At 45.6% G+C, this 24,526-nt stretch overlaps 1 protein-coding gene across 1 annotated transcript; it reads right to left on the reverse strand.

Annotated features, from left to right (window-relative positions):
* Nucleotides 1-644: 644 nt before the first annotated feature.
* Nucleotides 645-15,666, reverse strand: LOC123444911 (pumilio homolog 1-like). Its single transcript, XM_045121797.1, has 10 exons — nucleotides 15,278-15,666; nucleotides 14,530-15,196; nucleotides 12,065-13,605; nucleotides 10,327-10,468; nucleotides 10,084-10,191; nucleotides 9,786-9,998; nucleotides 9,426-9,536; nucleotides 7,845-8,039; nucleotides 1,267-1,441; nucleotides 645-1,150 (listed from the first exon to the last, which is right to left on the reverse strand). Exons 2-10 carry the CDS (start codon nucleotides 15,184-15,186, stop codon nucleotides 1,110-1,112), a joined length of 3,183 nt encoding a protein of 1,060 aa, XP_044977732.1. The 5' UTR covers nucleotides 15,187-15,196; nucleotides 15,278-15,666; the 3' UTR covers nucleotides 645-1,109.
* Nucleotides 15,667-24,526: the final 8,860 nt, after the last annotated feature.

Raw genomic sequence — 24,526 nt, forward strand, 5'->3', positions numbered from 1 at the left:
TGCTTAAGGGCTCGTTTATACGTGATAGAAAAGCCTCGAGAGAACCTAGAGTATCGAATTTCACTTTTTGAAGAAACATGAGAAACATGTGAACCCAATTTCTAAAAAGCATGAAACAACCACTAACGCCACACTGTTGTTGCGGCTATAGCCAGGGAAAGCATGAAAAAAATACTTGAATCATACGCCCCCTCCATCACCCTAGAACTAAAATGGGTGGTCTCAAAGTTCTTAATATGAAGATGTGTTGTTAGATGAACCTCAACCTATGCTCGAGTGATAGCTCACTGGATTCTCAACAGAAAATCTTGGTGCCCCCAACCATGGATCCCGCATCTTAAACACCCCAGAATTCAATAACCCATCTATCCTCCCGAGGAGAATTTTGTCTTAGTTTTGAACTCCACTAAAAAAGTAACCGATTTTAACGATGCACGAATGACATCAAACTCATTCAATCCTGACGGATGAAACAGCCACCATCCAAGCAATGTGTGTTTCCCTTAGTATAAAATGTTTTTTGGTGGCATTGATTCATTTAAGAAACTACTACAAATAAAGAGGTGTTTGAACAATTTTAAAGGATCCCTTGGTTAATTTCTTACATATGGAAAAATAGGGCATTAGCACAGGCCTAATCTTTCTTCGATCATATTTTGCACTTCTATTCCTGTCATGCTTCCACATTTTCATGCAAAAGCCAGATCCTCAGAAAGGACCATAGAGGATTACAGAAAATGAACAATGGACAGAAGCTAACTTCATACTCCTCAGTTATACACACGGGACAGCGATAAAATTTTGTTCTAGACAGCTCTGATAGCTCTCTCTCAGGATTGCAAATTTGTACGCTCGCAAAATATCGACTCTCCTCCCCTTTTTACACCTAGACGACAACTTATACAGGACGCCTATCTTCTCCACGGCAGCATCAGGTGGGTAAACTCGCTCAGCCAAACCCTGACACGACTATAAGCTCAAACTACAAAATGTACAAAGTCTCAATACAACATGTTTATTTCTAACTTGGCTTGCAGAAGCCCAAAAGAAGGCGGCAGAAGGTAGATCTTGGTGGCCATGGTTAGCTGTACATGGTCATTCCTATGCCATTAGGAAGGATATTGCGACGACTGAAGTCCGATCCTCCTCTCTGGATTTTAAGTATATATATAAACACATGTTCAAAGAACAGTTCATCAGAAGAGAGTCCAAGACTAATTTATTTCAATGATGTATCAGGACAAAAAATTGAACTCTGCATCTTACCACCAGCAGCAACGAGTTTTTCCACTCGAGCAACAATGTGCTTTCCATATGTATATTTCTTCAGCGCATTTAAATGAACCTTTATTCGTGAAAGAATCAGCTCTCTCTGCTGATCATCACAGGTCTCTAGTACTTTCTGTACAACATAGTTACCAAACTGATCCTTCATCATGGCCTGCATGCAATCAAGGTAGAGATGTCAAAAAGTTGAGCAGCCCTTTACGAGAAGGCAATTTCTCACCTTAGTAAATAAAGTATATTTTGCAAAACCCAAAAGGTGCATGTACAGATAAAAGAACAATGCGTCATTTGCGGGTTGTACAAAAACAAAATGTGATCAATAACAATGAATGTACAACTATCCACCGAATGACAACCTCACTTTGCAGATTTTGCACGTTCTTGCGTATACACATGTGATTGTCCTGGATTTTTTAAGATTGTAAATGCACCTTCCGAATTCTTCAATATAAAAAGGGATCACTAGAGATCCGGAGCAAAAGCAAAATTAGAGCACCTACAACAGGACCCCCCACCGCGCCAAACGCCCAAACGGGCTGCCTGGTCACTGTCCGGACCAAAAACACCACCCAACAGGCCTCCCCATATCCAGCCCAAATCTGGGGCGGATATGGGAGACAGGGACGCGCGGGTCCGCGCCAATTCGGTCATATCCGCCTTCCCCTCTCCTTGCCCGAGCAGCACTCTCCTCTTCTTTGTTCACCCTCCCTCCGCACTGCCGCCACCGAACTTCCACCAGTAGTGGAAGGTGTGGAGAAGGCTGATGCAACTTCAAGCCGAGGAATGATTGTTTCTCCTAGAAATGCACTGCTGCTCTTAGGATGCTTACTTATGGTAAAGCAGCAGATGCAATTGATGCAGAAATCCGGATGAGGAGACCATGGACTTGAACACCACGGTGCGATTTGCACGCACTATGGTGAAGGTGTTCGGACCAGAGTACCTGAGAACCAATTGTTAACAACAACAACAACAACAACAACAACAACAACAACAACAACAACAACAACAAAGCCTTTAGTCCCAAACAAGTTGGGGTAGACTAAAGGTGAAACCCATAAGATCTCGTGACCAACTCATGGTTCTGCCACATGGCTAGTTCCACGCACCCCTGTCCATGGCTAGTTCTCTGGTGATACTCCAGTTCTCCAAATCTCTCTTTACGGACTCCTCCCATGTCAAGTTCGGTCTACCGCGACCTCTTCTGACATTATCAGCACGCTTTAGCCGTCCGCTATGCACTGGAGCTTCTGGAGGCCTGCGTTGAATATGCCCAAATCATCTCAGACAATGTTGGACAAGCTTCACATCAATCGGCGCTACCCCAACTCTATCTCGTATCTCATCATTCCAAACTCAGTCCTTCCTTGTGTGACCACACATCCATCTCAACATGCGCATCTCCACCACACCTAACTGTTACACATGTCACCTTTTAGTTGGCCAACACTCTGCGCCATACAACATTGCAGGTCGAACCGCCGTCCTATAGAACTTGTCTTTTAGCTTTTATGGCACTCTCTCATCACAAAGAGTGCCAGAAGCTTGGCGCCATTTCATCCACCCGGCTTTAATTCGATGGTTCACATCTTCATCGATATCCCCATCATTCTGCAGCATTGACCCCAAATATCGAAAGGTGTCCTTCTGAGGCACCACCTGCCCATCCAGGCTAACCTCCTCCTCGTGCCTAGTAGTACTGAAACCGCACTCCATGTACTCGGTTTTAGTTCTAGTAAGTCTAAAACCTTTCCATTTCAAGGTTTGTCTCCAAAGCTCTAACTTCCTGTTGACCCCCGTCCAACCATCATCGACTAGCACCACATCATCCGCAAAGAGCATACGCCATGGGATATCTCCTTATACATCCCTTGAGACCTCATCCATCACCATGGCAAAAAGATAAGGGCTCAAAGCCGACCCCTGGTGCAGTCCTATTTTAATCAGGAAGTCATCAATGTCGCCATCACTTGTTCAGTCCTATTTTAATCCGGAAGTCATCAATGTCGCCATCACTTGTTCAAACACTTGTCACAACATCATTGTAAATGTCCTTGATGAGGGTAATGTACTTTGTGTTAGGAAAGCAACTTATCTATATTGAAGGCAAGACTTAAGGTGCAAGGAAAGTAAACATAGACTAATAAGAACTCCTAGACTAATACTAATACTTCCTAACACCCCCCCTCAAGTGCAAAGCGTATGCAATAGCATTGCATTTGAAGAAGTGTAATACTAAAAAAAACAATGATAATCCAAATCCGCGTCTTGAGAGTGTCGTCGTAGCATGAAGAGTCTTCAAAACTTGTCGAGTCGCCGAAGGAGAGAACGAAGAGATGGCACATCAGAGGTAGACACCGCATCACTTGAAGATACAAGATAAGTATCAAGAGAAGATGGGTTGTCAAAAGAAGATGGCACATCAGAGGAAGACACCGAAGAGATGGCACATCAGAGGAAGACACCGCATCACTTGAAGATACAACATAAGTATCAAGAGAAGATGGGTTGTCAAAAGAAGATGGCACATCAAGAGAATAAAGCACCGTGCAGAAAATCATAGTCCACGACAACCGTCGGCGAAAGAAGCTCGGCGGATAAGGCATGATGGACATAGATCGACAATGCAAAAAGAAGTCCAGACAATCCTATAGAAAACAACAAGGGCAAGTAGGCCACAAAAGTTGCATAGAAAGGATCAGGACCGGAGAAAGGCTGACGGACTAAGGTATGATGGACTCGCATGGCATGAGAAAACACAAAATATCAACGGATTTGGTGGACGCAACGGAAAAAATTAACTGAAAAGCATATATGAAACTAGAAGCGGTAGCAGCGGAAGAGAACCATGACGGAAAACAGCAGACTAGCAGCAGCAGGCCAAGTGCCCACGTACAGATGGAATTACACGCACACAGAATCAGGAAACAGCACCAGCTAGCTGCAGTACGTAGAGCAGCCGAACGAGGAGCAACACGTGAGCAGCCACAGTAGGCTGGAGGTGCACGAGCTGTCTGGGCCAGCAGCAAGGAGGTTGAGCAGCGTGGAGGTGGATGGCAGGCACGGCTGCGATCTAGCAGATTGAAACCTTCAGCGAGCGCAGGGACGTGGATGCGGAGCGCGTCCGTGTCGAGTCCGAAGAGCGCGGCGAGGTAGGACGTCCAGGAGCGCCCCAGGCCGGCCGCCCCCACGACGGCCTCAAGCAGTATGTCGCCGAGCTCGACCCACAGATACGAGAAGGAGCCCCCGACAGATGGGATCTCGGTGGCGAGCTCCGTGTAGCAGAAGGACGAGAGCAGAGCGGAGAAGCCCGCGGCGGCGTAGGCGAGCGAGATGGCGGGGCCGGCGTCGAAGCGGGCCTCCTGGCCGGTGAGCACGAAGACGTCGGAGCCGACGACGGAGCCGAATCCGAGGAAGGCAAGGTCGACCCAGGAGAGGCAGCGGCGCAGCGGGTTCTCGCTCTCCGCTTGCAGCGTCCCCACGTCGACGGCCTCGGAGCTCTGGAACGAGGGCTCCGAGAAGAAATCGGCCTTGCTCCACCACCAGTACCGCCGGCCCCACCACGTAGCAGCAGGAACGGTTGTCCACGCCGAAGGAGCCTGCCTCAGTCTGGAGTTGCGGCAGCAGGGAAGGAGCCTGCCGCGATCTGGAGCAGGAAGACGGGATCCAATCGGGGCGATAGATTCAGCAGGGCGAGACGGGATCCAGCGATGGGAACGGGATCCAGCGGGGGGCAGAGACGAGATCCAGCGACAGGAACGGCGGCTGGAGCAGATCGAGGCGGATGGGATCCAGCGGGGGCTGGAGCGGGAACGGAAAAAAAATTGGATCGTGAGGACGAGTTGCGACGTCCGGAGACCTAAACCTAGGCTCTAATACCATGTTAGGAAAGCAACTTATCTATATTGAAGGCCCAAGGGGCATATATACTTAAGGTGCAAGGAAAGTAAACATAGACTAATAAGGACTCCTAGACTAATACTAATACTTCCTAACACTTTGCTGGGACTTTGTGTTTCTCCAAGGCCCACCACATGACATTTCGCAGTATCTTATCATAGGCCTTCTCCAAGTCAATGAACACCATATGCAGGTCTTTCTTTTGCTCCTTGTATCTCTGCATAAGTTGTCGTACCAAGAAAATGGTTTCCATGATCGACCTCCCAGGCATGAAACCAAACTGATTTTTGGTCATGTTTGTCATTCTTCTTAAGCGGTGCTCAATGACTATCTCCCATAGCTTCATTGTATGGCTCATCAGCTTAATTCCACGGTAATTAGTACAACTCTGAACATCCCCTTGTTCTTGAAGATTGGTACTAATATACTCCGCCTCCATTCTTCTGGCATCTTGTTTGCCCGAAATATGAGGTTGAAAAGCTTGGTTAGCCATACTGTCACTATGTCCCCGAGGCCTCTGGATGCCTCAATGGGGATACAGTTGAGGCCCATCACCTTGCCTCCTTTCATCCTTTTAAAAGCCACCTTGACCTCCGACTCCTGAATTCATCGCACAAAACGCCTGCTAGTATCATCGAAGGAGTCTTCCAGTTCAATGATAGAGCTCTCACTCTCCTAATTGAACAGCTTGTCAAAGTACTCCTGCCATCTATGCTTAATCTCCTCGTTCTTCACTAGGAGTTGATCTACTCCATCCTTGATGCATTTGATTTGGTCAACATCCCTCGTCTTCCTCGCTCGGATCTTGGCCATCTTATAGATGTCCCTTTCTCCTTCCCTCGTGTCTAACCGCTGGTAAAGGTCCTCATACGCCCGACACCTTGCTTCACTACTCACAGCTCGCTTAGCAGCCTTCTTTGCCATCGTGTACTTCTCTATGTTGTACGCACTCCTATCCAGGTATAGGCATCTAAAACAATCTTTCTTCTCCTTGATTGTCTTCTGGACATCATCGTTCCACCACCAGGTATCTTTAGCTTCGCTTCTACTACCCCTGGACACTCCAAACTCCTCTAAGGCCACCTTACGGATGCAAGTCACCATCTTCATCCACATGTTGTCTGCATCACCTCCTTCCTCCCAATGGCTCTCCTTAATGACCCTCTCCTTGAACGCCTGAGCTACCTCTCCCTTGAGCTTCCACCACTTCGTTCTAGCGACTTTGGCACGCTTGTCCCGCTAGACACGAATCCGAAAGCGGAAGTCAGCAACCACAAGCTTATGCTGAGGGACAACACTCTCTCCAGGTATCACCTTACAGTCTAGGCACGCACGCCTATCTTCTCTTCTCGAGAGGATGAAATCAATCTAGCTAGAGTGTTGACCACTACTAAAAGTCACTAGATGTGATTCTCTTCTTAAAGAGGGTGTTAGCTACGATCATGTCGTAGGTTAGCATAGAGCTTAAGACATCTTCTCCTTCTTGATTCCGGATGACATACCAAGGTCACGTCCAAGAAGCTACCATCATACTTGAAGCAGTGGTGTCGAAGGACTTGTGGATTTGGCATGCTTTCTTTGGCACGCCATGTTCGTGCAATTACATCACTCTGCTCCAAAGATCTCCTTTGCTCAAGAGACTCTTTGATGGGGAAGCTCCACCATGCAACTATACCGTAAACAGACACAGCTACACCATGGGGTACTACCTTGCCGATGGTATCTATCCCCATGGGGTACTACCTTGCCGATGGTATCTATCCCCATGGGGTACTACCTTGCCGATGGTATCTATCCTCAATGGGCGGCGTTTGTGAAGACCATATCTGATCCTTCAAGGCAACCAAACAATCCTGCTTTGCAACAATCTCTGAGAAGCTTTCAGATATAGCATATACAAAAGTATGTTAAACCCACTCAACATTTTACATGTGTTGAATGTCAAACCCACTCAGCATTTCACATGTCTCAATACATGTACGATTTATCTATGTTTATCCATTATATCATTCAACGCTGAGTGTGATTAAATAATATATAGGGAAGTCCATAGTTCTTCTCACAAAGGTTGACCATATTTAAACGAGGGATAGAGATATGTATACATCTTAAACTCATAAGTTTATATCACATAATTACTATGTGTTTTCTTTGTAAACGATCTCAGAGTTAATTCCAGCACTCCTGTTAGACTGTATAGGTCACCAGGTTTGGTTACAAAAAAGGGGTAGCACAATTTTAGTAGCACGGAAACACCTCAAAGTTTTGAACAGTAAAATATTTTCAACAAATCATGGTATTAATAAACAAACACCAAAAATACTTATGATCCAAACAAACCCTTTAGTAATATTCATTTTCTGACTTGGAGGTCACATTGTTAAATCATTAACACCATAGAGAATTGACATTGTACAATCCGCAATAGTAGTTCCATTTGAAAAAAGTTTTCATTGTGCCACTTTAATAACTTCACATGTACCAATTTATTATGGCTTTCTTGAAAAATCTGAATTTTCGTGATGATCCCTCATATAAAATCTTGAAAACTTCTGATCCCAATAAATTATTCCCGTAAGACTCCCATGCTGCTATCATAACCACATCACTGTACCAGGGTGTGACCAAAATAGTTAATCTGCGCGAAGTTAAAATACCTGGAGAGGCTCATTCTCGTCAGTAGTTCCAAGCATTTCATTTATGATAACTTCCCGCTCTGAAGGTCCTCCAAATGTTAGACACTTCTCGACAACATTTGAGGCAAATTTCTGTTGGCTCATCTGGATGATCTGTCCAGCTAGCTTTTCAATAATAAAAGACCGCTCATGAGGCTTCCCATGCTGCATAACATGCTGCACAAGAATAAATCAGACATCATCAATACACAATATCCGTTAAAACAATTACAAATGAAATACAGAATACAGGACTGGGCTAGTCTACCATAAAGGAGTGACCCATCATAAATTCAAGTGAGCTCTTAGGCTGGAGGAGTGACAAGGATTAGGTATATACTCTATCTAGAATAGACTACATACATCATATTTTCAATGTATATCAGTTGATTGAATTTGTCAGCTTATGTCATTAACTAAAGTTCCTGATCGACTCCTAAACATAAGATTTTATGTGCTTTATTACTTGCAACACTAACAGAAACAATGGTGAATTTTATTCTCCAAAATTAATGGTATGTCATCATATTTCAGTCCAACAAGGTGGATTACTGTATATGCACTTCCTTTGCTACATCACATCCTGAATATCACCGCTTCACTAGTTGTCAGAAGGTTTTAGATTAAAAATTAATGTTATTTTTTGACAAAAAAACAGTACGGAATCCTTACTGTGGCATTTCCATATATAAAGGATATTTACAAATATGAACGTGAATCTCAAAAGAAAAAGTGCACATAAATACTCGTTCATGAAAACAGTGACATGATCAGGCACAAATACATGTACAGTACTTTATATGTAAAATAGAGACATGGTCAGGCATGAACAGGTGTATCTCATGTAACATTATGCACAACTTGATCAAGAGCATGCTTTACTAGGAATGGTGGTAAAAAGGCTAATTATCAGGTGAACAGTCAAAATTGTCAGCAGATGCCAGGGTTAGGATGCCCAATTTTACTAGAGAATGTTTACGTCTAGATTAGTTGGGACATCACACCAGGTCTAATTGGTTTTACAAGTCATTTTGGGCAAAATTAGATGCAATATTCCTTAATGGCAGGCCTCAACTGCACTTTGCCATGAATTAGTACAATTACAATATCACAGGAAAAGGCTTTGATATCATAATCTTTATTTCCCCAATGGTTAATGGTTGAAATTCCATATCCTGGCATCAAAGCATACTATATATGATTTAACTATTGTTCAGAAATGGTATATCGTTCTAGTTTCATACAATGCTGGTGTAACTAAAACAAAGTTGCTTCGTTTGGGGCTGTCGCGGCGGTGTGGGATAGATGATATGTTTTGCTGTGATGTTGATTAGCTGATATCTGTGGCGGCCTGTGTGCACCAGTTTCTTCCTTTTCTTTTCATTTCCTGTAGGCTGTTGCGGCTGCCTTTGGTCTGTTTCTTCAATGTGATGCTGGTTACTCCAGTGAGACTATTCCTTTATAAAAGCAGGGCTGCAATCTATTCTCTAAAGAAACAAAGCTGCTGAAGAATGTCACACCACGGCCGATGTTGCAGCTAAAAAATTAGGAGATATAACAAACCTGGATAACATAATTTCCATACTGGTCTTGTGCCAGCATGCATACAGATTGCAATATTTCATCCATGACAATCTGCTGTGTGTTTGTATCAGTGCAATGCTCCAGTACTCTCTGAGTAAAGGAAATAAATTCATGAGTTTAACTATGATAAAAGAGTCATGCTGATCAGTATCATCACAAAGATCACCGAGTTGGAAATATAACCCAATGTGTCACTGACATGTGGCCCCTATACTCCCCATGTCATCTTCACATGAGATGGTATTTTCCATTTATACCTCTTTCTGATAATACTGATCTAACTTTCTGAATTCAAAATTCAGAGTAGAAAAACTGAATGTGCAGAATTCAAAGACCAACCTGTATGACTCTGCAGCCATAGGGGTGAGTGGACAGTGTAACGACTTGACCATAGAATGTCAAGATAATAAACTGAATGGAATCTTCTGGTATACACTCAATACATTTCTGGATAACATGGTTTCCATTTTGATCACGCACACATCGCATGATATGACCATCAAGCTCAGTAACCATTTTTGTCTTCTGGTCCAGATCAACAACCTCTATTGCCTTCAGTGATGTGCACATGAATATACTTGAGTCAGTAATCCTAGAAGAATTTATGAAACATGAAACTATATAAATTATGTAGTACCTTTTGGATAACTCGACAACCATACATCTGCATGCTAAGAGTTAGTACATGTCCAAATAGTTTATCAGCCAACTCCCTTCGCTGTGTGGAGCTCCCATGCTCAAAAAACTGAAGAAAAAAAATGCAGAGGCAAGTTCAGGCATCCGTAAGAAAATGTAGTTTAGAAAATGCTATGAAAATTTAAGAAATAAACTGAGTGTTCTCAATATCAGTTAGCAACATCAGTGTCTCAGTAATGAATACCTTCTGCACTACATAATTCCCAAATACATCGGTCATCAATGAGAGAGCGTGAGGCATGATCTCCTCAAAAACCATGCTTTTTTCCTCAATTGTCGCAGTTTCAAGTTTTTGCTGTATGAAACGACTTCCATATTGGTCAGCACTGCATCATCAAAGCAAACACTCCATGAGGATTTAGAATGCATCAATAACAAAAAAATAGTAACTACAGGATCATCATTACTGCAAAGGGTTGCTGAGCAAACAAGAAAATAACTTAGTTTAAGGGGGGAGAGTTCCCTCCCTTAACGGTAGTATTATTTAGGTAGAAATCGGACCTCCCTGTGGATCGAATGCGGGTGGGCGAGCTTACACCCGTAAGCTCTAGCCATCCGAGCCAGCACTCAGGTTCTAGCATTCAAGTGTTAAGAATAAGCTAGTAGACTGCTTTGACAGATGCTATTTAGGGATCATCTATTATAAGCCCGTGTAAAGAATGGTGCTAGAGAAAATACACTCCTGCCTTTATCCACAACGTGCTGCTCTACTTGTTGTACTACTACAGATTTGGTTATGTTTCAGATATTTGAGTGTTCAGAAAATTCACATCAAATCCATCTCATGCGGAGGACAGGGAGGTCCCAGCCCATGTTGGTACATCAAGCAGCTCCCTCTCCCACGTGTGTTTGGAACCAAGGGATCCACGCCAGAGAGGCGCAAGTGTCTATGCGCAACACGCCCTAGTACGAAGCTCCCAAAGTGGAGCTAAATCATGGGGAGCAAGCTTGACTGTGCAGTGAACCAGCTGTGGCCGCACCATGGTGAAGAGTGAGGAGAAGAGGTTAGAGGAAAGAGAAAGATAGGAACAATGTGAGGAGGGGTAAATCCATCATGTGGCATGGCCTACACACCAGACAGGGAAAAAGTCTCACTTTTTCTAAAGATGGCAAAATCTAAACTGGCAAAATCGAGTGGGCACACACTTCCACTCTTTTTTCCTTAACATGTTCAGTGCAGAGAATAAGCTGGTAGACTGCTTTGACAGAATGGCACACTATGCCCATGTAAAGAAAGGCCCTAGAGAAAATATGCCCCTGCCAAAGGTAATCCAGAATGTGCCGCTCTACTTGTTGAGTGTAGATTTTGCGATCTTTCAAATATTTGAGTGTTCAGAGATGAAAATGAAGAGAGCTGATACCAGGCTACCATCAATCCATCTCGTGATGAGGACAGCAAGGTCCCAGCCCAGGGCAGTACCATCAGGATGTTCCCTCTCCCCTGTTCAATTCGAAACAGTGGATCCACACCGGAGGGGCGCAATAGCCATAGCTGCATCTAGCAGCTAGCAGCAGAGTCTGCGAAACACCCTGGGACAAAGCTCCCGATGTAGAGCTACGTCATGGGAGCAAGCTCGAGTGTGCAGAAAGCTACGTCATGGGAGCAAGCTTGAGCGTGTAGGAAGCTACGTCATTGGAGCAAGCTCGAGTATGCAGTGAACAAGCTGTCGCCATGCCATGGTCAAGAGTGAGGAGAAAAGGTTAGAATTAGAGGGAGGGAAAGATAGGAACAAGGAGGGAGGGGCAAAACCACACTGTCACAAACGACGCTGGTATTCTTTAATGAGGGTAAGCTCTAGACTGCCAAAGTCGAGCGGAAAACATGAGGACCGGTTTGGTGGGGGAATATAATGTACTATTCCTATTATTTATGAATTCAAGCAAACAACGGTATTGTAAAGGTATGAAATGACCAAGTATACCTGAACTCCACCACATTCCCAGCAATCTCAGCAAGGTCAAAGCTTCTGGCCTTATTGCTTTTGAATTCATCCAAAAGTGAAGATGGGAAGTTCCCATTCATATAGCCACTTGGATCAGCGTTCCAACCACTCAAGCTTCTCGTGTTCGAAGGGAACCTCAGATTCCGCTCACCGAGCCTAATTGGACTGCCAGGACCTGATGGGGAAGCAACAGGACTTCCCAAAGGGCTTCCAGGGTATGCCATACCCATGCCGTAACCCATATTGCTATAATAACCATGATTTGAGGCTACCGATTTACCAAGTGGCATTCCATATTGCTTCTGCTGAAGCAAAGCTTCAACATAAGCTTTCTGAACTAGTGTTAAATCAGCATACGAACTACCCATGAAACCTCTTTCCATGTAAGGATCACTGTAGGTGGCTGCTTCCTGAGCTGTATATTGAGCTGCCTTCAAATACTGAACATAAAAAGGATCGGAGAGAGGAGACTGAAGACCAGTGGCTGTTTGATTATTGGATCTACCAAGGTTATGCAGATCAGATAGACTTAAGGCAGGTGGTGACGAAATATTGCTACCAAGATTTCTTGAATCTGACCCAAGTGAAGCTATAGCAGATGCTGCTGCACCACTTTCAAACAGAGGAGGCATGCTACCTGAACCAATACCATTCATCATCATAGAGTTGAAACCCGGATTGAGTGAATATCCACTGAGCCCATAGTTAAGAAATGCTGAATTTGTTCCATCAAGATTCTGATGTTGAGCAGGAGAACCACCTGGGCTTGCATTAGAAGATGGTGGTGACTTCTGATATGAACGAGCAGAAAGAGTAGAAGATCTTTTTATCTCCCCGTGCCCATCAAACCGTGTGTTTGTGGAACCTCTGAAATCTGCTAGATTAGGGGGACTATTCTTAATATCAGCAAATGAAGAATTTGGTGGTTGCGACATTGATGGTACACCCGCATATTCAGCATCTGCTTCCAACATCGCAGAATACTGCCTACTGCTGACTTGAGCAGCTTGCGGCCCAAGAGCAAAATTATGGTAGTCTCTTATCTCTCGCTGAAACTTTGTTTGACTAATGTTGCTGTTGTCGTTCAAAGTGCCACCTTTTGACAAGTTCATGCTAGATAGTGCAGTTAATATATCATCAGGCTCGAGTGCTTTTGATGATACTGTGTTGAATGATGACGACGAGCAACTCAGTCTCTTCTCATTAGAACTAATCCTAGCGCCAACAGGTGGAAGGCCAGGGCTAGGAACCCTAGGGATATAATGGGAATCTGGTGTCGCATTCCTTGAAGCTGATGAACCCAGAACAGAAGCAAAAGTTTGAGATGCAGATCCATTAATACTGGAAAGACCGCCGACACTTTGTGCATTTCCAACAGAACGATGTGCATCCATAGTATCATTATGTAAAGAGTATTGGTTCTCAGACGGATCAACTGATTCCTGGTTGTCAAGAAATGAATTGCGACTGGCTTCCCGGGAGGGGTGTTCTGAAGTAGGTGTTCTGCGGCCAAGGTTATCCTGAAATAACAGAAATTAAACTAAATCAGTTGTCCAGGGAGCAAAGAACTGCAGAGGAAAATGATAAATTAAGGTACTAAAAAAATAGAACATAAATAAGATGAAGGTGCTACTCATGTTCCAAGCATAAATTGCACTGCTGGAGTACTAAATACCAAGCAAAAAAAATATCTCTCTTAAACAGGAAATAGATCACAGTTATCTTGATGTAAAAATCAGTTGATGACTCCTTAACACCGAGAAATCACATTAGTTACAGCCTTGCACGTATGCACGTCTCAAAGATAACGCTCTAATGGGTACAGAATTGCACAAGACACTTGTTTAACTTTTGAGACATACTACAGCACAGAAACCAAATATCGCGTGTTTGTGCAAACCACAAAACCACAGTACTCTCTATTATGTGATTTCTGATTGTAATAACTGGTGAGGTCCACCCAGTCCATGCTTTCACAGGTGCCCAAACTCAGGCAGGAAAGATATCTAAAACTTCTAGCCAAACAACCATGCACCCGAAATTATCACCATTTTTATCCAGACAGTCAAACTTCTAACTGGATAGCGTGCTGGAAATGGCCAGGGCTTGCTTATTGAACCCAAGGGAGGGGATCTGAATCCCAGAAGTATCTACTCCCTCCGTACCTAAATATAAGTCTTTTAAGATATTTCACTAGGTGTCTACATACGGAGCAAAATGAGTGAATCTATACCCTAAAATATGTCTATATACATACGTATGTAGTTCATTAGTGAAACTCTTAGAAAGACTTATATTTAGGAACGGAGGGAGTAGTATACAATAGCAAGCTACATACTGCAGCAAAAACCATTAATTTTGATATCGTAACCCAACGGATAAACCTCAGGTATGAGAGTCTATGATAACAAATAGCAACCTTTGTGGTGCCAAGGGAGACTAACCTGAAGCATATCAGCAAAGCTGCGTTGCCGCCCTAGTGATAACCCAATGAGCCCATCACCTCCTCTATCCACCCACTCTGCAGCACCACCCACACCCTTGCTTCCATCCTCCTCCCGGTCGAAACCAGGACTCCGCGGGAACAGCGACATCCCGGCGGCGGCCATCCCCTGTCCAGCCTCCTCTTGCACTGCCTTCCTCCTGTCTCCAATACCTCCCACCACACCTACCCCTGCCTTCAGCCGCTGTGTTGACCGCCAATCCTCCTTTGTCAGGACCGGCGGTGGCAACCTCGGGTTGAGATTGGCGTGCGAGTAGTAGTAAGACAGGTAGGCTGGGTCAGCCCGGAGCTCCTCCTCCGACAGGAGTCCACCATGTCCGTTCAACTCCTCAGCATCAGGAACGGCGGCAGCAGTCCGGGCCGGCTCACCGCCACCGCGGAGCAAGCCGCCGATGGCGTTTAGCGAACCCTCTATGGTCGGCGGCGCCGACCCGCTTCGGAATATGCTGAGCCGTTCCTTCTCGCCGGCCTCCTCCCCTCGCCGAAGCGCTCCACCGCCACCGGCACGGAGCAAAGCCTCAAGCTCGTCCTCCGGCTCGTCCTCCTCCCTCGGGCCGCCCATCTCCTGACGCATCGCCAAAGGTCTCTCGCTGAGCATTCCTCCAATCCTGCAGAACACGAACCACCAAATCACACGCAAAGCAAGCAAACACCAAAACCGAAACGGAAAGCTCGTACAAAAGCCGCACCACCGATTGCCCGTCCCGGCGAAAGAGAGACACCCGGAACCCCACCGAAGAGCGAGAGCAACCACGGGTGAGTCAGAGTCAATCAGAAAACCTGCAGCTCTCGGGTCCCCCGGGCCAGAACACCACCGAATCGAGCGCCGCGAGCCCGATCGGGACAGTGGCGGCCATTTCCAACGGGGGAGCTTTTGGGGATTCGGGAGATCGGGCGAGGGAGGGACTACTGCCGAGCTTCCGGGCTCAGATTGGGCTCCGATCGGCCGGCGATTTCGCCATTTTGGGGAACCAAACCCGGGGCTTCGAGCTGCTTGCTTGGAGAAGGGGAGCGGGGGTGGGGGGAGAGAGAGAGAGAGAGCACACAGTAAAGGAGCTGCAGCAGCAGTCAGGAACGGAGCCCGAGGAAGGAGACGGCGGACTGATAAGCACGAACCCCAGCCGTCCGATCGGGTGAATCGGCGGACGAGATCTCCCCCGCCTCAAGAACCCTCTAGGGTTTTATGACTTTTATTGCGGGCTCTGGCGCAGGAGTTATTTCCCTCTGATCCGCGGGCCCGGGGCCTGTACTGGACTCACTTGCATTTAGTTGAGGTACTAGGGTGTAAATAGTAAGGAGTAGGAGTACAATTTTTTCACTGCGGGCCGAGGTTTATTTCTGGGAGAACCGGGGGGTCGTGCTTAATTTTCTCTTTAATTAATTATAGGATTTAGGGTCGAGGAATGGGCCCACGAGGTAGAGGAAGCACGACGTGGGCCCCTGGCACGTGGCGGCGTCGGCTCCTGGATCCACTCGTGCAAAAATGTTAGTATTATGGACGGGGCGGATTGGAGCTGTTGGCTCCGACGTCAGGTCCTGACAGTGACCAGCATAGACAATAACTTTGGAGATAAATAATGCCGACGTGCTTTCATTCCTGGATCTAATTTCGGATAAGCCCTTGGCTTCGAGTATTAAGAGGAATTCAAACGCATCAATCTAAACGCTATTTTTGTTCTTTTTTGTGATCGATCGCTGGTTCGACTTATGTTGATTTAAGTCAAGGGTGTGTCCAACATTTGCGACCCATATTTACCGGTATGGCCAACTAATCGTCTTTTTTAACAAATATGCACACGTTTTGCATTATTTGACAAACACCCGTATAGAATTCGTAATCAAATAAAGCATGGTTTTTAAGCAAATAATATAGTTTTACAATGCGTATAAAAATTAAATTGTATCAAATACATATGAAAAATACATCTATTGGTTGCCAACATGAGCCCATATATGCTCGACCAAATCATTTTACAGCTGCATGTGAGTTTTTCGATGACCCATTTCATAATGAAATTGAATGAATTGTTCAAACGTTAACGCTCCTTCATGCTTAGTCACAACCTTTTCACCCTGAAATTGAAACCCTTGATCGTAGATACATTCTAGACGCTCATCTTCTACGATCATATTGTGCAAAATCACACAAGTTGTCATCACCTCCCACGGCTTCTTCGTGCTCCAAGTCCTAGTTGGGTACCGAACGATGTCCCGTCGAGATTGCAAAACACCGAAGGCACGCTCGACGTCCTTCCTAGCACTCTTGCTCTTGGTCAAATCTTTTCCTGGGTCAAAGATTGTCTTCACAATAGTGGTCCACTGAGGATAGATACCATCATTCGGGTAGTATCCTTTGTCGTAGTTGTGGTCGTTGATGATAACATTCACCGGTGGGTTGTTGCCTTCCGCAAACCTTGCAAACACGAGCGAGTGTTGAAGCACATTGATATCATTATGTGATCCGTCCATGTTGGAAAAAGAGTGTCAGATCGAGAGATCTTGTGAGGCCATGGCCTCAAGTACGACAGTGCAAGCCCTTACATGGCCTTTATACTGTCCTTGCCAAGCGGTAGGGCACTTCTTCCACTCCAAATATATGCAGTCTATATTGCCAGACATCCCTCGGAAGCCCCTGCTCGCACTCATCGCCAACAAAGCGGGCTATATCTTGAGGAGTCGGCTCTCTCAAGTACTTAGGGTCAAACACAGCAATCAAAGCCTTGCAAAACATGTACATGGATTCTAGGCATGTAGACTCGCTAATATGGACGTACTCATCAATGAGATCACAGGGTACCCCGTATGCAAGCATCTGTATGGCTGTAGTGCATTTTTTATAAAATGAGAAGCCAATATTTCCAAGGCAGTCTTCTTTGCACTCAAAATAGTTATTGTATCCGACCACCCCCTCTCTAATACGGTTAAAAACATGTCTAGTCATACGGAAACACCATCGGAATTTCTGATGTTTGAATAGCGAATTGGTTGTGTCAAAGTAGTCCTTTCAAAGAAGGAAATGACCGCTCTCTCGGTTATGATTCAACGCCGGAAGGTGTCCCGGGATTGAGCCACGGAACAACGGTCGCTGGCTATTAAGGTGGTGATGGACCAACACGGCATCCAAGATCTCCTCCTCATCATCGGACGAGGAAACGTCAGAGAGCAAAGGAAATTGTAGAAAAATAACTCATTGGCGGAGTCCATTTTGTACCTTGGCAAATTGTCGAACAGCTTGTGGGCGTCGCCAAAGGAGCTTGCCCGTGAAGAGACGCACGCCTCCCTTGGACCAGGTGGCTGGCCTAGAGAAGTCCCGGCGGCGGTGATAATGGTGGCGGCGAGGCGGCGATGTTGGGGGAGGTGTGTTGGGACCGGCAAATGGGGCTACGGTGATGACGCGGTGGAGGTGAGCGAGGGTTTGCTATCGATATGGGTGGGAGAGGATGACCAATGTGCCACCGACAAGCGGGCCATGGGGAGGAGTAGGCAGGCGTCGTGCGCATCCGTCTCGTTTCCGCGCCGACGCAAATCAGGCTAAAAAATTAGCCTAAAATGGGTCGGCAAGCGGACGAAAAGCGGACGCGCGTTCGTTTGGGCCGACTTTTGTGTCTGGCGCGACCCAAACGGACGCGCGTGGACGAAATGGTTCTTCTAAGGGATCAACACATGGATGCAAACAGACCCAGATTTTATCCATTTTTTATTCATTCGGGTCAATCAAATGGATTGGCGTGTCCATCTTTAGCTTGGATCGGTCGATGTGTCTAACACGACACACGCTATTTGGTCAATAAATATAATCGGAAACATAAATAAGTAAACCTATAATTATATAATGGTCGGTCCGGCCAAAGTTTGCTTAAATATAATTGAACATACATTTTAAAATATGCATCTCTACCACCTAGCTGCCCTAGCATGTAGCCCTAGGCATCGCCTTCAATGTTAGAGTCGATGAAGTCAAAGAAGCGTGGTGGCGGCTCGCCCCACGGGAGGGCCTACTACACCGCGCTGACGATTGTGTTACGAGCTCCTTCTCCTCCTCCTTCCATCACTCATTCTCCTCGCGCTCCGCCCGCAACTATCGCTCCCTGTTGGCCCTCTCCTTCGCTAGCACGCTGCATGCACTTCTTATCATACGTTGCCTACTGCTCCGGCGTGGCTATCATCGAGATGGTTGGTGCACGCACCCACTCACGTGGGACACTAGTCAACGCATGCCTCTCCCCGGCGGCGGGCTCTTCCGATGCGGCCTCTATGGGCTCCTCCTTGGGCATCACCAGTGTTGGTCGGGCAGCAGCGGTGGTGGCAGAGGGTAGATGGAGTCCCCCATTGCCGACAGCTAGAGCGCCTCCTCCATGTTAGGCCAGCGTGTGTCCTCCTTGCATTGGGACTCCTCGAGGGCGCGATGGAGCGCCTCCTCGGGTGTGGCCTGGTAGGCCGCTACTGCTCTTTCAAATTTAGTAGATCCAAAGGGACCCCCTTGACATAATGGTTCGTGTATACTTTTTTACAGAAACCCGCATAGTTTTAGTCTTATAAAGTGAATTGAATCTATTCGATTTATGAAGTAACAAGAAAAAAAGATCACTCGAGGATTCAATATCTTATTCCACGAAGGAAGTATCATGAAAATCCTTGATTTAGTTTCGAGTAATAAGCCCTCACAACCCTAGCACAATGACACAATTATTAGGGGCGCGCTCTACCACTGAGCTAATAGCCTGTCGCGTGGGCCTCCCTTTGGGAGGCCTACTACGCCAAAAGCGAGAAAAACTCCATCCCTTCTCTTTTGACATTCCCATGCCGCCACACCACGGGGGGGCATGGGGACGTCAAAAATGGGATCCTATCGCTATCAACTAATTTGTTACGACCGAGGACAATAAGCTCATGAGTTTGGTCTTACTTCACCCCAAACAAAAGAAGACTTCCATATCCAAGTTTAGCTCGGACGTAGTTGCCTTCTTTTTGGGCATGAAGAAGTGTCAAACCAAAATACCTAATAAGCATAAGCATTAGCTCTCGCTAAAAAGGAGGTGATCTAGCCACACCTTCGAGTACAACTACCTTGTTACGACTTCACTCCATTCGCAAGCCTATCCTTAGGCAACCCCTCCTTACGGTTAAGGGTAATGACTTCAAACAAGCCCCTGCTCCTCCTCTGATGCCACTAATGGGGGCGACGGTGCATAGCCGACGTTGATTTAGACGGCGTCGCGACGGCACACGTCGGGCTCCTCTTGAACCACACATCCCAATTGGGGGAGTCCCCCTCAAAGGCCGGGTCACGGCATTGTGCCGGTGTTAGCTTGGCACGCCACACACAAATCTCCTCCACACGCGCCCTCACGGTCCTCGGCACCGTTGGTACCGAGACGTGGTTGGGATCGAGATGCCAACCATGGGAAAGGTTCACGTTGGGTCATGGCGGCGGAATGTGGTACTTCCAATGATACTGTGATGCCCCCATTTTGATCGTACGCTAATCATACACGCAAGTATGCACAATCAAGATTAGGGACTCACTCGAAGATGTCACAACACAATTCTAGTCACAAATTAAAGTCATACAAGTTTCATATTACAAGCCAAGGGCCTCGGGGGTTCGAATACATAAGCTCGAATACACACGAGTCGGTGGAAGCAAATAATATGTGAATACATACAAAAGTAACCAAGTTCTACCTTAAGAAGCTAGCACAAACATAACATGGATCGAAAAGTCAAGGCCTCCTGCCTAGTAGCATCCTAATTACTCCTAGTCGCCAGCGGCCTCCACATAGCAGTAGGCTCTGTCGAGGTAGTAGTAGTCGTCAGCGGGATCAACTGGATCATGGGCTCCATCGTCTCGTCGCGGAAATCATATCAAGAGGAAAAGGGGGAGCAAAGCAATGGCGAGTACTCATCCAAACTACTCGCAAGACTAATATCAGAACTATGCGGAGTATGCATCAATATAAAAGGAATGGGGCTATATCTTTGGACTCACTGCAGAAATGCCAGAATAGAGAGAAGGCCTAGTTCTATCGAAGGCTTGCATCTTTAGTATCTTGCAGCATTAGAAGAGTGTAGATCAGTGATACATCTCCAACGTATCTATAACTTTTTATGGTTCCTATTGGGGAACGTTGCATGGGAAACAAAAAATTTCCTACGCACACGCGATTCCTATCATGGTGATGTTCATCTACGAGGGGAGATTTAGATCTACATGCCCTTGTAGATCGCACAACGGTAAGCGTTAAGAAACGCGGACGATGTAGTGGAACAACTTGCGTGATTCAAATCACCGTAGTCATACACTCCATCCCACGATCTCATCACGATCTGTCCCGCGATATCATCATGATCCTTCCCGATCTAGTAATATAGTAAACGCATCTGCAAACACAAACATTAGTTTAAAGACAACCCTATGGCTCCTGCCGGTTGCCGTACCATCGACATGCAAGTCAATATTAACTATTACAACATGATCATCTCATACATCCAATATATCACATCACATCGTTGGCCATATCACATCACAAGCATACCCTGCAAAAACAAGTTAGACGTCCTCTAATTGTTGTTGCATGTTTTACGTGGTTGCCATGGGTATCTAGTAGGATCGCATCTTACTTACGCAAACACCACAACGGAGATGTATGAATTGCTATTTAACCTCTCTCCAAGGACCTCCTCGGTCAAATCCGATTGAACTAAAGTTGGAGAAACCGACACTCGCCAGTCATCTTTGAGCAACGGGTTGCTCGTAGCGATGAAACCAATCTCTCGTAAGCGTACGAGTAATGTCGGTCCGAGCCGCTTCGATCCAACAATACCGCGGAATCAAGAAAAGACTAAGGAGGGCAGCAAATCGCACATCACCGCCCACAAAAACTTTTGTGTTCTACTCAAGATAACATCTACGCATGAACCTAGCTCATGATGCCACTGTTGGGGAACGTCGCATGGGAAACAAAAAAAATCCTACGCACACGCAATTCCTATCATGGTGATGTTCATCTACGAGAGGAGATTCAGATCTACATACCATTTTAGACCGCACAGCGGTAAGCGTTAAGAAACGCGAACGATGTAGTGGAACAACTTGCGTGATTCAAATCACCGTAGTCGTACATTCCATCCCACGATCTCATCATGATCCGTCCCGCGAACTTCATCGCGATCCATCCCGCGATCTCATCATGATCCTTCCCGATCTAGTGCCGAACGGACGGCACCTCCGCGTTCAGCACACGTACAGCGCGACGATGATCTCGACCTTCTTGATCCGGCAAGAGAGACGGAGAGGTAGATGAGTTCTCCGGCAGCATGATGGCACTCCGGAGGTTGGTGGTGATCTATCCCAGCAGGGCTCGGCCCGAGCTCCGCATAAATACGATCTAGAGGAAAAACCGTGGAGGTATGTGGTCGGGCTGCCGTGGCAAAGTTGTGTCAAATCAGCCCTAATACCCCAGTATATATAGGAGGGAGGGGAGGGACCTTGCCTTGAGTCTCAAGGGAGCCCCAAGGGGTCGGCCGAACCAAGGGGAGAAGTCCTCCTCCTCCAATCCTAGTCCAACTAGGATTGGAAAGTGGAGTCCTTCTCCACCTTCCCACTTCCTTTTTTTCTTTTCTCTTTGGTTTTTTCCTTGGTAGCGCCTTGGGCCTCTCTTGGCTGTCCCACCAGCCCACTAAGGGCTGGTGTGTCACCCCTAAGGCCTTAGGACACTCCCGGGTGGGTTCCCCCCTCCCGGTAAATTCCCGGAACCCATTCGTCACTCCCGGTACGATGCCGGCAATGCCCGAAAACCTTCCGGTAACCAAATGAGACAAACCTATATATCAATCTTCATTTCTGGACCATTCCGAAAACTCTCGCGACGTCCGTGATCCCATCCGGGACTCCGAACAACATTCGGTAACCAACCATATAACTCAAATACGCATAAAACATCGTCGAACCTTAAGTTTGCAGACCCTGCGGGTTCGAGAACTATGTAGACATGACCCGAGAGACTCCTCGGTCAATATCCAATAGCGGGACCTGGATGCCCATATTGGATCCTACATATTCTTCGAAGATCTTATCGGTTGAACCTCAGTGTCAAGGATTCATATAATCCCGTATGTCATTCCCTTTGTCCTTCGGTATGTTACTTGCCCGAGATTCGATCGTCGGTATCCGCATACCTATTTCAATCTCGTTTACCAATAAGTCTCTTTACTCGTTCCGTAATACAAGATCAAGTGACTTACACTAAGTCACATTGCTTGCAAGGCTTGTGTGTGATGTTGTATTACCGAGTGGGCCCCGAGATACCTCTGCGTCACACGGAGTGACAAATCCCAGTCTTGATCCATACTAACTCAACGAACACCTTCGGAGATACCTGTAGAGCATCTTTATAGTCACCCACTTACGTTGTGACGTTTGATACATACAAGGCATTCCTCTAGTGCCAGTGAGTTATATGATCTCATGGTCATAGGAATAAATACTTGACACGCAAAAAACAGTAGCAATAAAATGACACGATCAACATGCTACGTTCATTAGTTTGGGTCTAGTCCATCACATGATTCTCCTAATGATGTGATCCCATTATCAAGTAACAACACTTGCCTATGGTCAGGAAACCTTGCCCATCTTTGATCAACGAGCTAGTCAACTAGAGGCTTACTAGGGACAGTGTTTTGTCTATGTATCCACACAAGTATTGTGTTTCCAATCAATACAATTATAGCATGGATAATAAACGATTATCATGAACAAAGAAATATAATAATAACTAATTTATTATTGCCTCTAGGGCATATTTCCAACAGTCTCCCACTTGCACTAGAGTCAATAATCTAGTCCACATCACTATGTGATTCTAACGAATCCAACACCCTTACAGTTATGGGGTTTGATCACGTCTTGCTTGTGAGAGAGGTTTTAGTCGACGGTTCTGAACCCTTTCAGATCCGAGTGAGTTTACTAATCTTTATGTCATCTTATAGATGCTGCTGTTATGTGCTATTCGGAAATATTCCAAATATCTACTCTACCATACGAATCAGTTTCACTACTCATAGTTATTCGGATTAGTGTCAAAGCTTGCATCGACGTAACCCTTTACGACAAACTCTTTAACCACCTCCATAATCAAGAAAAATTCCTTAGTCCATTAGTTACTAAGGATAACTTTGACCGCTGATCAGTGATTCAATCCTGGACCACTTTGTGTACCTCTTAACAGACTTGTAGCAAGGCACACATCACGTGCGGTACTCAGCATGGCATACTTTAGAGTCTATGGCTAAGGTATAGAAGACGACCTTTGCCTATTCTCTTTATTCTGTCGGGGTCGGGTTTTGGGTCTTACTCAAATTCACACCTTACAACACAACCAAGAACTCCTTCTTTGCTGATCTATTTTGAACTCCTTCAAGAACTTGTCAAGGCATGCATCTTGTTGAAACTTCTATTAAGCGTTTCGATCTATCTCCATAGATCTTGATGCTCAACGTTCAAGTAGCGCAATCTAGGTATTCCTTTGAAAAACTCCTTTCAAACAACCTTTTATGCTTTACAGAAATTCTACATTACTTCTGATCCACAATATGTCAACCACATATACTTATCAGAAATTCTATAGTGCTCCCACTCACTTCTTTGGAAATACAAGTTTCTCACAAACCTTGTATAAACCCAAAAGCTTCGATCAACTCATCAAAGCATATATTCCAACACCGAGATGCTTGCACCAGTCCATAGAAGGATCGTTGGAGCTTGCATACTTGTTAGCATCCTTAGGATCAACAAAACTTTCCGGTTGTATCACATACAACCTTTCCGTCGAGGAAAACAATGTTTTGACATCCTATGTGCAATATTTCATAAATAATGCAGCAATTGCTGACATAATTCCAACAGACCTTTAGCATCGCTATGAGTGAGACAGTCT

Source organism: Hordeum vulgare, chromosome 3H, assembly GCF_904849725.1.
Source record: "Hordeum vulgare subsp. vulgare chromosome 3H, MorexV3_pseudomolecules_assembly, whole genome shotgun sequence".
Lineage (NCBI taxonomy): Eukaryota > Viridiplantae > Streptophyta > Magnoliopsida > Poales > Poaceae > Hordeum > Hordeum vulgare.